The sequence below is a fragment of the Natrix helvetica genome, assembly GCF_964273705.1.
Source record: "Natrix helvetica genome assembly, chromosome: 2".
Classification (NCBI taxonomy): domain Eukaryota; kingdom Metazoa; phylum Chordata; class Lepidosauria; order Squamata; family Natricidae; genus Natrix; species Natrix helvetica.
This window is the reverse complement of record NC_138552.1, coordinates 61756992-61770238: the sequence shown is the minus strand read 5'-3', so window position 1 is coordinate 61770238 and position 13247 is coordinate 61756992. Positions and strand designations below refer to the sequence as shown.

At 38.6% G+C, this 13247-nt stretch overlaps 1 protein-coding gene across 5 annotated transcripts in view; it reads left to right on the top strand.

Moving 5' to 3' along the window:
- Positions 1–13247, top strand: part of SYK (spleen associated tyrosine kinase) — a 55586-nt gene that overhangs the window by 31056 nt on the left and 11283 nt on the right. For 3 of the 5 annotated variants that reach the window (XM_081941630.1, XM_081941632.1, XM_081941631.1), the window contains 3 exons: positions 1589–1629; positions 5246–5314; positions 6611–6695. The exons of 1 other annotated variant lie outside the window; for it this stretch is intronic. In XM_081941630.1, the coding sequence (XP_081797756.1) occupies positions 1589–1629; positions 5246–5314; positions 6611–6695 (195 nt within the window). The remainder of the gene's footprint in view (positions 1–1588; positions 1630–5245; positions 5315–6610; positions 6696–13247) is intronic. One more of the 5 variants, XM_081941633.1, reaches the window with a different exon arrangement.

The following is a 13247-nucleotide window of genomic DNA, read 5'->3' as shown; positions in this document are numbered from 1 at the left end:
GGCCTGTGCCTCTATGGGTGTGTTAATTCTAATTCTTTTCTCCTCCCAGAATATCAGCATACCTTCAGGCATCAACCATCTAAACCACACCCCCTTCTGGTATAATTTATTCGCCAATTGCGAATAATTTTTCCTTTTCTCCCTAATTTTTTTGGGAATCTGTTTTAGAATGGTTATCTCCCTATCATGGTATGTGAGTGTTTGCCCCCTTTGCACACCCAGAATTTCATCTCTTGTGCTTTTCCTAAGGAATCTAATATGAACCTCCCTGGGCACATTGTGTGTTCTGGCATATACTGAGTTCACTCTATAAGCCAGATCTATCTCCCATTCCATCTGTTGTTTATCTTTGTGTATGTATTCAGCTAAAATATTAGTCATTATGTCCCTTATATTTTCCCCATCTGTTTCTATTACATTTTGGAATCTAAGATAGAAGGACATTCTCTCAAAATCTGTTTTCATTTGTTGGGTATCAAGTTCTTTGTTTCCCCTCTGCAAGGCCTCAACCCCCCCTCTCGCCTCCGCCACCCCACCCTCCACAACGTCCAGTCTCTGTGAGTTCTTATAGATTTGCACTTGATTTTCTTTGATTTCATCTTTCATTTCCCTTAGCTGTTTCTTAATTTCCTCTTGGCCCTGTAAAATTTGTTGGAGCATTTGTTGAAAGTCTATCTCTGTAGTCTTGGGTTGCATCAGTTCTGTTATCTTTGACTGTGTGGCTGGGCTAGATGTTGCAGATGTTGGAGCAGAAGTAGCAAAACCAGGTTTTCCCGGAGGTGGTCTTTTTGGAGACATGGTTTGGAAAGCAAAGGAATCAATCACTGTAGAGACTGGGCAGCTGGAGAAGAAGAGCAGGCAGACGAGTCCAGGAGACAGAGAATCCAGACAGATGGGAATTTCTTTAGTAAATCTAGCAATAGGTGAAAGTTTTTTTTCTCCAAAGGGTTCAAGGAATCACAATCCACAAGAGATTCCTCTGGGTGGCTCGGAGACAAAGACCGGAAGCCTGAATTTTGAAGGTGGAGTCAAATTTCACAGTTCACAAAGACAACGGAAGTGTGCCATCTTGCCCTGCCAGTTTTGGGCTCAGAGGCATAGCAAACTTTTGAAAGTTCAGAAAATTCTCAGTTCACCCATAAGTTCTGGATCTAAGTCCAAGTATTTATAATAATCTGTAGTTAGTTTACACATCAGGAAAACCTGACATGATAAGGTTTCTATCCCCCTGGAGCCAATTTTGGGGAGAGTTAGCACATTTTGTTCCCAATTTGATCTTTTGCTGATGATGAACTAGTAATGAGGCTCTTCTACTTTCCAGCCTGTTGAAAAACCCTCCAGTAAATTGCAAAAGTACAAGATCATCTTGATGAGTAGACAAAAGTTTATACATAAACTTTTCTATTCCAGAAAAATCTGTTCCAGGATCAATTCACATGTGCTTCATTTGTTTACTTTCATTTTTTTTAAATGGGAACTGAATTTGTCTTTGCATGGAGATAAAGCTTGTCTTTGCTCCTTAATGCTGATGTTAATAATAAGTCACAACTGATATTTTTAGAGTAATTGATATATCTTTTTACCTTAGATTCCTTACCCCCAAACGTTTCTAAGCCTCGCAGCTCCACGGTAAGAAAATATACTGGTGAAAATCAGTAATATTTTAAATAATACAAAGTCTGGCAATATGTCAGTGTTTTGTATGGTTTATGTATTTGTTCTTGCTGAATAGTAATTAAAATAAGTTTCAAAAACAGGTTGCAAATTACCTTTTTATGCATTTTCATAAATATGCTTGCTGTTGTTTTTAAATTTTACATAATATTAATTTGTTAAAAGGCAACTATAGCATCAATGATTACTGAATATTCATATATGGGTTTTTATCTGGTACAAATAAAATATTAGCTATCATTTTTCAAATTTTGAAACACTAATTCTGTTTTCAGAATAGCTAAAGAAATAAGTAGTTTTCGATTGATTTGTTTGCTCTGTAAGCAAGTGCATATAGGATTTGAATGCATTAGAAGCAGAAAGTATAATTGAAGAACATGAAAACATGAAATAAAATAATGGGAATAAATACTGTATATGACAAAGTTGCAGAGATTCATATAAAATATTTGAAGAAGTAGAGAAAATAATAAGCACACTCCGATAAGGCTTTTGGTCCCAAACATTAAACATTATTGGAAATTCCTGCCCTAGTTTGTAAGACTGGATTTTATCCTTTTCATTCACTTCGTGCTAGAACAAGCATGTAAGTGAAAGTGATTGTTTTAAACTTGTTTGCACTAGTTAAAATACTCTTATCTCTTCTTATGTTAGACACAATCTATTAATTGTGATAAGTCATAATGTGACCAGTTGATAGAGCTGATCATTGTGCCTTATAAATTGGTGCTTTATGCTTATCTGCAAACATGTTTAAACAAACTAGGCCTTAAATTTCAGTATAGATGGCTACTTGTGGTAGATTTGTGAAGCAGTTATCCAAGTGCCTATATCTGGAAGGGAATTAATATGTATCATAAATTCCTCTAGAACAGGGGTTCTGAACCTGTGGGTCACGACTCCTTTGGGGGTCGAATGACCTTTTCACAGGGGTCGCTAAGAACTCTAAACTTTAAACTCCACCTCATTCCTTGAAACCCCCCGCAGATGGACTCCGGAGTCATCACCAGCCACGCAGAGCATCGCCGTGGCTCCATGCCGTAGAAAACATAGGTGCGTGTGCACACCCCATACAATTACAGCCTCGGAGACTTCGTAATGGTGGGAAAATGTTCTCACTCTTACAAAGGCTGCCTTGTCTTTCACAGCCACCTCGTTTCCAATTGGGGGGGAGAAATCCTCTGCATGGATCCCCCCAGTTGGAAACGAGGCGGCTGTGAAAGATGTGTGGGGTCTGGAGCCCATCTGTGCTGCCGAGAATGGGCACTGGATGGGATGCCAGCGGTGCTGGGAGTCAGGCTGCGCGTGGAGCAGCCGGCGCCCTGGGCGCCCTGAAGCAGCGCAAGCCAGCATGTCCCACAAGAAGAGCCCCAGAGGCAAGGGCAGCATTGCTGCGCCCTCCTCCGCCCTGCCTATCACCCAACGGCACTGCCACCGCTGCGAGCCGGGCAGGGGGAGGGCGCGGCCTTGTTTCCAATTGGGGGGAGAAATCCTCTGCATGGATCCCCCCAATTGGAAACGAGAAAGATGTGTGGGGTCCAGAGCCCATCTGCAGAGGGAGGTTCCTTGTCTTCCCGGTATGGGGTACGGAGTCATCGCCAGCTGCGCAGAGCCTCGCCGTGGCTCCACACCATTGAAAACATAGGCACGTGGCGTGTGCACACCCCATAAATTACAGCCTCAGAGACTTTCCCCCAGGGAAAACCGCCACTGCCAGGTACTTTTAACCTGTGATTAAAGGTGACCACAATATGTGTGTCCATGTGTCTGAGTGAGAGAGACTGACAGACAGACACACACAGTGACAGAGATGGGGAGGGACAGAGTGAGTGATTAAGTGAGTGAGTGAGAAACAGACAAACAGACAGAGAGAGATACAGAGAGAGAGAGAGCCAACCAGGCAGACACACACACACACACACACACACACACACACACACACAGTGACAGAGATGGGGAAGGGAGGAGGGAGACAGAGATACAGAGAGAGAATGACAGAGAGAGACAGACGGGGGGGAGGGGGGAGAGACAAAGAGCCACACATACAGAGACAGACAGACAGACACAGAGAGCGAGAGAGAGAGACAGAAAGAGAAAGATATATTTATTTATTTATTTATTTATTTCTTAGATTTTTAGACCGCCCCCTCTCCCAAAAAGGGACTCGGGGCGGTGTACAGTCAATGCAAATAAAATACCGTCATAACAATAAAATAACAATAAAATACATTTAAAATACATTTAGAGGGGGAGATAGACTGTACAAGAAATAAATACCTAAAAACATCCCAATTAAAACCCCAAACCCAATTAAAATAAATCCCCGGGGGTAAAACTAAGAAAGTGCCAGGCCAGCTGATTGAAATAGGTGAGTCTTTAACTTTTGACGGAATTCCCTTAATATATAGATATATTCCCTTAATATATAGATATATTAAGAAATATTTCACAATATATAATTACATATTGTTTTTGTGATTAATCACTATGCTTTAATTATGTTCAATTTATAACAATAAAAATACATCCTGTATATCAGATATTTACCTTACGATTCATAACAGTAGCAAAATTACAGTTATAGAGTAGCAACGAAAATAATTTTATGGTTGAGGGTCACCACAACATGAGCAACTGTATTAAAGGGCCGCGGCATTAGGAAGGTTGAGAACCAATGCTCTAGAAAGAATCTCCAAAAACTTTGGTTTCACAGAAGCTATTTATATTTATATTTCCATAAATATATTAATTAGACCAAAATAATAAAACATTTTCTTTCTTTCTTTTTGTTTTTTTGGAATATATTTTTATTATTTTTACATTTAAAACTGCAGTACCGCGAAGTCGAAGTGACCATACATTCACATTATATACAGCTAGTCTCAACCATTAACAATTAACCTACTTAATACATTGTCTATCCTTCTGTCCAATCACAATATATATAGTTTGTTCCAGTCTTGTCACCTTGTGATAAAACATTTTCTTAATGGATTGCATGAGGATGGTGTATGTTATCAATAAATTAAATTCCATTTCCAATAATCAAATATACATAAAACAAATTATACCATTGGGGAAAAGAAATTAAAAAATGGAAGTTTTCCAACCAACAAAATTTCTTAATATCTCCTATATTATTGCTAAATATATAATCATAAGGCTATATGTCCCAGTTATGACCTTTAAAACTAGTAACAGAGCAAGCTAACTATAAAGCCAAAAGTTCTAATTAAAAATACAACTATTGTCATGAAATCCAGAATTGTTTCTACTTATAGTAGATCATTGTAATCAATAAACCTGCAAATGAATAATTGAAGATCTATTGATTTTAGTGGATTTCTTTTAAAATAAACCAAAGTTTGAATGTAGCCAGTGTTTTAATGGAAGCAAACATCCACTTAACTTTAAAAAACACTGATTATAATGTACATCACAAAACATTCTATACTTAGAACAGATCTATTGTAAATGACTGAAAAAAATAGATATGATTTTTTTTTTCATATTTTATTTATTCTTTATTCATACATTTATTTATTCTTTTGATATCTTTTATGGTTTCTAGACTTGGTCAACAGGTGGAATTATCACCAGAATCAAATCATACACTTTCCCAAAGCCAGGAAACCAAAAGGTGCAATTAAACAGAGTTTTGTTAAATCCTACCATAAATTTAAAAATTACCTTCATTTTGGTGATTTAAAATCCTTTTTGTAGTTTATTCTGCTTCTTGTTGCTAATCTCCTCTGAGCATCTAGCACCTTTCTTCAGCTTTTACTTCTTAATTTATATAATTAACCCATGGCTATTTTATACTTGGACTTGCATTTTCTTTGTTTTGAAATACAACAATTATTTGTTTTATAATAATTATGTTGGTTAGAAAGAAAATAAATATTTTACAAGCAGGTCTAATTTCTGAAACATCAGGCAGCCTAAGTTTACTGGGCTCCCATTGCAATGCATTGTCCTTCTCTGAATAGTAATTTTAGCTTGACTGGAGTGAGTGTGAGTGCAGGGCTTAATAAACCAACTCCCTTAGAGATGCCCAAGAAGAGAACATCTCAACCACTTAGAGATGCCCAAAAAGAGAACAAAGAGGAGATTGGATAAGAGCATTGTGATCTTGGCTAGGTTGCTTGAGTGGCCATCGGGAATAGAAACAGTGGCAGAGAAGGTCATTGAATAAGTGCTCAAACCTAAGCTAGCAGTCAGATAGGCTGCATCCTCCAGATTCAGTAGGAGAAATGCAACTTCCTTCAAAGCTATTTGTGGCTCCATCAGGAGATCATGACCCAGGCTTTATGAATCCCTTGCCTAGAGTTTACTAGTGTTCCAAGAAGCTTAATATGTTATCCAGCTTTCCATTTTTATTCACCTGCATTAAAAAAAAAAAGCATAGATCAATGGTTGGGAAAAGTAATAAGAGTTATTTGGAGATAGGTTCATCCAATTGGCCTAAGTTAGTCAGTTTCAAATAATACTAGACCAGTAGATTATATTTATTTTCCAAATTACTGCTTCAAAATCCATGCACTTTTGAAGAATGGTTTATAAAATGAAAAGTAGTGAAAATATAAAATATATTAGAAGAAAAATACTGAGCAGTTCTTGTTTCAGTGGACATGGGATTCCAAAATAGGATCTATAGTTGTTTAATTTAAATATAAATCTATTATTTAATTCCTTCTTTAGGAAATTATTTAAAATATTTGCAGAAATCTTTATGCTTTTGCATTGTAAGTCTTCCTTTACTGCTAAATATAAGCAACAAATAACTTTTCAAAAACTTAGGTAAGATTTGCTCTCTTTCTGTAACTCTGCTTGCACATTGTTTTTGCTTAATGTTTGTGATGTAATTTTGTTCTTAATGTTGTCCCTCTCTTTGACCCTAAATGATTCAAATAAAAAAAATATCTTTTTATCATAGCCCTCTTTCTCTGTTCGTGGCCAGAGAGATGATACTGCACTACTTGCAATGTTTAACAATTATGTGCCCTCGTGGGCAAGACGAGGTACGTAATGATATTGTGTCATTTCTGATAATGTCTAAAAAAAAGCAGTGAAGAAAGTTAATTATTCACAAGTTCAAAGTACCTATTTATTTCACTACAAGTGAAATCCCTTGTTCAGGTCTCACATTGGCCGAAGACTTATACACACTGATTGAGATATATTGGTGCCTTGTAAAACTGTGGACCAGACTTCTCCAATATTTCTGCAACCTAGTGCCCAGAAAAATGCTGATCTTCAGTTTGTTTATTTATCCAGTTTTATATGATCATCCAGCTATCCAATAAAGTCTGGAAAGTGGACCAGATAAAAGCAAAGAATTCCATTATAGTCCAAAAATATATAAATTGTATAAACCCACTAACTACATGTATCCATGGCATAGCTCCAATGCTGACAATTGTGCTATCCTGCACCCGCACATACACAAATGTGGTTTAGTGGATTTATTAATATTCCCCAGCAGCTCTCTTCACCAAAACCTAGAACTGTCCTAATTAAGTCCAGCCGCAAGCAGACCAATACTAGTCTACAGATCAATGGCCAATGAGTCCAAAAGGCACTTGAAAATTTCTCAATCAAAATAAACCCAATAGGCAAAATTAAATCCACAATAGAAGAGGGTTTACGAGACAAGAAAAGTCCAGAGTTCACAAGGCACGATTCAAGTCAAGGTATGGTGTCAATCCAAAGCAAGGCAAGAATCACAGCGACAGGAAAACACACATCTAGGAGATGAACAGGTGGTTCCCAGCATCACTTCCATCGGTCTGCTGTGCTAAAGAGCTAACTTCTGGTGCAACCCATCAAGAAGAGTGAGGCATTCTCCTCGAGAGTTATCTGGCTGACCTTCTCTGCTCCTGCCTATTCTCTACCCTACATGTTCTTGGATCAAGGGCAGAACGCAGTTCCTTTTCCTCATCACTGACTGGCTGCAGCTGCATGTTTTCTCCACCTGAAGCATCAAGGCTCTCCTGCTGCAGGTGTCCTTGAGCTAAATCCCTCCAGTTAACCAACTGCCCTCCAGAAGTGCCTGGAACTGGTTCATCTTCCTCCAAACTGACATCTGGAGAGAAGCATCCAGGAACTCGTCACAACAACCCAACCCCAGTGCCTACGGAAAGAACCAGGTCTACACGACCTTTTGAAAGGGCCGTCATAGCCAACACAGCTAACTTATTAGATCTTCTTTTTTTTTAATAAAAGTTTTTTTTTAATTTTCAAAACAAACACAACACAAAAGGTTACAAAAAGGCTTACGTGCATCTCTTCCACAGTCAACAAACATAATTCATATTAACTCAGTATTTTAACTCAGATATTTATACATGTTACCATCATCATACCTCCATTTTCATTTGACTATAATTGTTTAAACATCCTTCATCATAAAATATACCAAGATTTAATACATAACCACATACTGGCATTTCATTTACTATTTCTAAAATCCTCCAATAATACTGGATCCTTATGTCCTATTCTAGCTCAACATCCATAATATTTAATAACAAAGTTTTCTAATCCTTCTTTCCAAATTACTGTTTACAATTTACATCCCATTTCCTTATGTTGTACCTATACCTGTATATACGTTGTTATCATTATCTCTCCTTTATTTGACTATATCCTATATCATATCATTCCCCCCTAATAATCAAGACTTAACTAAATCTAACTTAATTCTTTTTTTATTAACCTTTATATATAGTCCAAAAGGATTTCTAATCTTCCTTTCATGGGTAACGTTCAATATTCATATCCAATTATTACTTATAACACTACACATTGTATACATTATTATCATTATCAATTATTTAACTATATCTATTGTCACTAAATTTCACTAAGTTTAACTAGTTTTAAATTATACTCTTCCATCTATCAACCTGTATCTTTCCAGTGGCAAAACAGTCTCATAACTTCTGCCATTTGTGGTGTCAATCCTCTAATCATCTCCTTAATCAACTTCGTATAGACTCCTCTTAGCAACTCTTTGCTTATAAAATCTCTCATGTGATTTCGATGCCCTTCTTCTGTTTCCTTAATCAGCTTATCTTTGATTGTCGGTAGTGTTATCAATGATATTGCTAATAAAATTTCTCTCTTTAAATCCATACATTCTTTTCTTTTCTTTTCTTCTGTATCTTGCCATCTGGGGTAAATTTCCCCTCCATTTAATTCCTCTTTCAGTATTCCACTCTTTCCCTTTTCAGAGACAAACCAATCGCCATAAATATCAGCAATTTTAATTTCTTTATATTCATTTTCCTCTTCGATTTTTAGGATTTTAACCGCCACTTTTTACATTTGATAAACATCTTCAACTTCTTCATCATATTTTGCTGTTAGATGCACTAAGTCTTCCAACTTCTTCTCTATCCTCTCACAAGTATCTGATAATTTCTGTATTTCTGAGAATATCTTTTGCAGACTTAAAACTTATTTCTGCTGTTGAAATTGTGCCATTATCTCCAGCTAACAAACACTGCTGCTCTAGCTTAGAAGGTTTTAACAGGATTAAGCATAAATTCACAATAATATTTCATTTTCACCATTCTCTGGTTAGAAATATACTTCAAAGGAACATCTGTGTGCTTTTCTTCTTATCACTCTCTATAAACAAGCAGTGAGACCTTGAAGTGCCAAGCCAGGATAACCAGTGAAAAAAAAATAAAAGTGTTTCATTTCCAATACACAAACCTCTAGCCTCCAAGTAGCAGTGTTATTGTTGTAATGTTGCAATTTTCTTTGTTTCATTTTGTTTCTTTTTTGTATTTCAAGTTTTAAAAAGTGCCATTCTTAAATGAGTTAGAAAAACACCCACAGTAGTGAAAGAGGAGAATTTTAGTCCATAGGTTACAAAGAATAATAAAAGAAAAAAAATAGAAGAAGAAAACTTAATCCATTCGTTTTAAAAGGCTTGCATAAATTCCATCCGTGAAGATAGCATTTAAAAATTAAGATAATCCACTGTCCAAAACCATTCCAAATTTAATTCTGCTGCTTATTTCTTCTGTTCTCCAATTTAAATTAATTTTAAGTTTTTTATAGGCAGTCACTTTTAAAACAGTAAAAATTCCTCACCAGCTGGAAACACTTTCTCTTTCTGTATCCTTCAGTTTTAGAGTCTCTCCGACTTAATAATAATAATAATAATAATAATTTTATTTGATTAGCCGCAACCCTCTCCCGAAGGACTCGGGGCGGCGTACAATCAAACAGATAAAAAATACACATAAGACAAACATATATATACATATGTGCATGGAGGAGGATGGACTTAAGTGAAAAAAACCCCCTAAGTCTCCGCTTCCTTCATCAGCCAAATGGCTGGATTTTTTGTCACAAGCTTGAAGAACTTCTCTTGGATCAATCAGGGACTTTGCGATGTCCCTGAGTTCAGCAAGACGTATTCTTCCTGTTCACCGTCTCTGCGGGACGGTTTAGATCCATTTGGACCACCCAGTGGCAAAAGTATCGATGCGATCTCAGAGCATTCAGATCGCATGTCGTCTCGTTGCGACTTTGGCTCCTCCCCTCCAACCTATTGGATCTTCTGTTCTTATTTTTTGGTAACTGGTATAAAAGCTTCCTTATATTTTGAATCTGGCACTTCCCTTCCCAGTAGAGTCTAAAGGGGACTCCAGCCTCAATATATAATCCAAACAATTTTCTATGGTTATAAATGTATTTGGTCAACATAAAAAAATACAATTGCTCTTTAATTTAGAATCTGAGAAAAAGGTTTGGTTAAACCTATCTTTCTTCCTATTCCAAATTATTTTGTAACACTGCTTAGAAACCACACCCACACTCTTGTAGTTACCTTTAATACATATTAAACAAAGTGAATATCTTTTTTCTCTCTTTTGAATTAAATTGTATGTGGAAATAAAATCAGCGACATAGCACAGAAAGACCGAGTAATTGGGATAATTTGTAACACAAATGTATTTTCAGAATATTTTTCCAACAAATCCTTGGCTTGTTTGTCAGAAAACAAATAAGTCCAGGGTTTGGGTGCTATTGATGAAAATATATTTTCTTTCCTTCTAAGGATTAATGTTGCCTGATTTCATAAAGTTTGAAACTGTATGTCAGGGATGTCAAACTCAAGGTCCACGGACTGGATCCAGTCTGTGATGTCGCATCCAGCCCATGGAGCCATCCTGGAAAGAGGTCTGTCCACATCACTTTGGTGTGTGGCCTACCCCATCCCTGTGGATGAACATGCACACAGGAGGCGGTGGGCACATGCATGCACAGGCCCGGCCCACCCCATCCTGGAGGGCACACATGCACACAGGAGGCGGTGGGTGCATGCACGGACAGGTCTGGTCCAGGAGGCATTGGGCAGGCAGCGCTTCAGCCTTCCCCCCTCATCTCTGCATGCATGCATGCATGCATGCATGCATACAGGAGGCATTGGGTCAGTGTTACTTCAGCCCAGCCCACCCCATCCCAGCAGGCACATGGGCATACAGAAGGCAGTGAGCGCATACACACACAGGCCCATCCCATCCCATCCTGGCATGCGCACAGAGGAACCGAGTGAGGCTGGGCACAAAGGTGAGAGGCCAGGCAAAGAGGTGAAAAGGTGGTGCATACGCAGGCTGGCAAAGAGGCTCAGCAGAGCGAGGCCAAGAAGCTGCAGCTGTTGCTGGGCAGAGTGATGGTAGTGGCCAGTTTCCCTCGGGGAAGCTGGGCTGGGCTGTGGGATCCCAGTGCTTGAGAGCACTTGCCCTCTGCTGCCCAGGGCTCTGGAGTGAAAGTACAAAGTGGAAAGCTCAAGGCCTTGCACATTCCCTAAATGAAAAGGACTAAAATGGTATTTAACGCCAAGCTCTAGTCTAGGGGAAAGACTATTAGATTTTAATTTACAAAATTAGATGCAATACACTGCTGTGGTAAAGAACAATGTGATTTGAATTGTATGTATTGTAATTTTATATTACACATAAAATAACTGCAATAGACCTTGTAACAGAAATAAAACTTACAACAATATATATTCTGATCCAATATATATTCTGAACCTTCATGCCAACCTTCCATTGGGAAGTTGCTTACCATTTTAAAGGCACTTAAAGTGGGAGATATCCCTCAAAGGTGATTAGTTACCCTGACATCACTATGATTCAACAAGGGTGGCACAGGAGATACTGTCCAGAGACCCAAAACCCTTCATTGGCACACCACACAGGTTAAACCACTGGCCCCCAACACCTGATGGGCATCCTCTCACATGATCCCCCTGATTCCTTGGGCCCCATGCTAAGCACCCCATGCTCCAAGGCTTTGTCTGGAAGTCAATGGAGGGGTACTTTGAATCCCCCCCCCCAAAAAAAGGACAGACCCACAAGGAGGCCCTGAGGGATCTAACCAGCATTGCGTGTGAAAGCTAAATTTTGGGTGGATATTTCAGGCATTTTGAACTCTATTTCTGGGCTTTTGGGATGTTGGCGAGTTGTTAGGAAAAGATAGACTCTGTAGTTCCTTGGGAAAGCTGGACTGTGTCTTAGTTTTTCCCCCCTACAATCAGAGACACTGAAAGGCAGCCCTGAGAATATCAGAATCTAATCAGAAATGGAGATAGCTTAACTAGAGAGGTTGAGTCGTCCTTGTGGCTGCTAGACCAGCTTCAGAGTGATGGTGGATTGCTGTTTTTCTTCTTCCATCCATCCAGGAGCTCTCCTATATAACATATATGATCTCAATTGCATCAAAGAGGCCTGCGGGCACTTGCTTTCTCTCCATAGATGCTGTGATGTGGCTATACCTGCTCAAAACATCCAGACTCACAGCGTCCTACTGAACCTCAAGAGTGCTCACAACTGCTCACCTCAAGCAGCACCTAAGACTTTGAGCTTTCTGCGCAGTTTCATACCCATATAAACAAATCTGCTGTGAATACCTGTATGCTGATATTTAAACCCACAAAAATGGCCAAACGGAAAGTGGACTTTGAAAACAGTTGACATTGAAATAAGACCGTGTGCCTTGTTTGCGGAGCTACTGTGGCTGTACTTAAAGAATATAGTGTGAGACGGTAGTATGAGACAAAACATCAGGACAAGTACAAAAACTTGGACATACACCAGAAGCTAAAGAAGGTGGAAGAGTTGAAAAAGAGTTCGATGTCATTGCAGCACCTTTCACAAAAGCAAAGCCACAAAGTGAAGCTGCTATGAAAGCTAGTTTTATAGTGGCACTGCACTAAACCTTCAGCTTCAGGGACAGGACCGTGTGTTCACGGACGTGTACGATGCAGTAAAAGCCTTTCAAGTAAAGCTGCGACTGTGGAAGGCTCAGCAAACAAACTTGTAGCAAAGAAACTTGAGTCACTTTCCCTGTTGCCAAACACTCATCAGCCAAGTCACCACCGCTGTATTCTCAGATGCTCATTTTGTTGATAAACCGAGCACACTTCAAATGGAGTTTACATGTCGCTTTGTTGATCTTGAAGCACAGACATTCAATTTTGGACGGCTCAGCAATCCATTTGCAGTTGACGTGGAGAAATCACCTGTAAGCATGCAGATGGAGCTGAT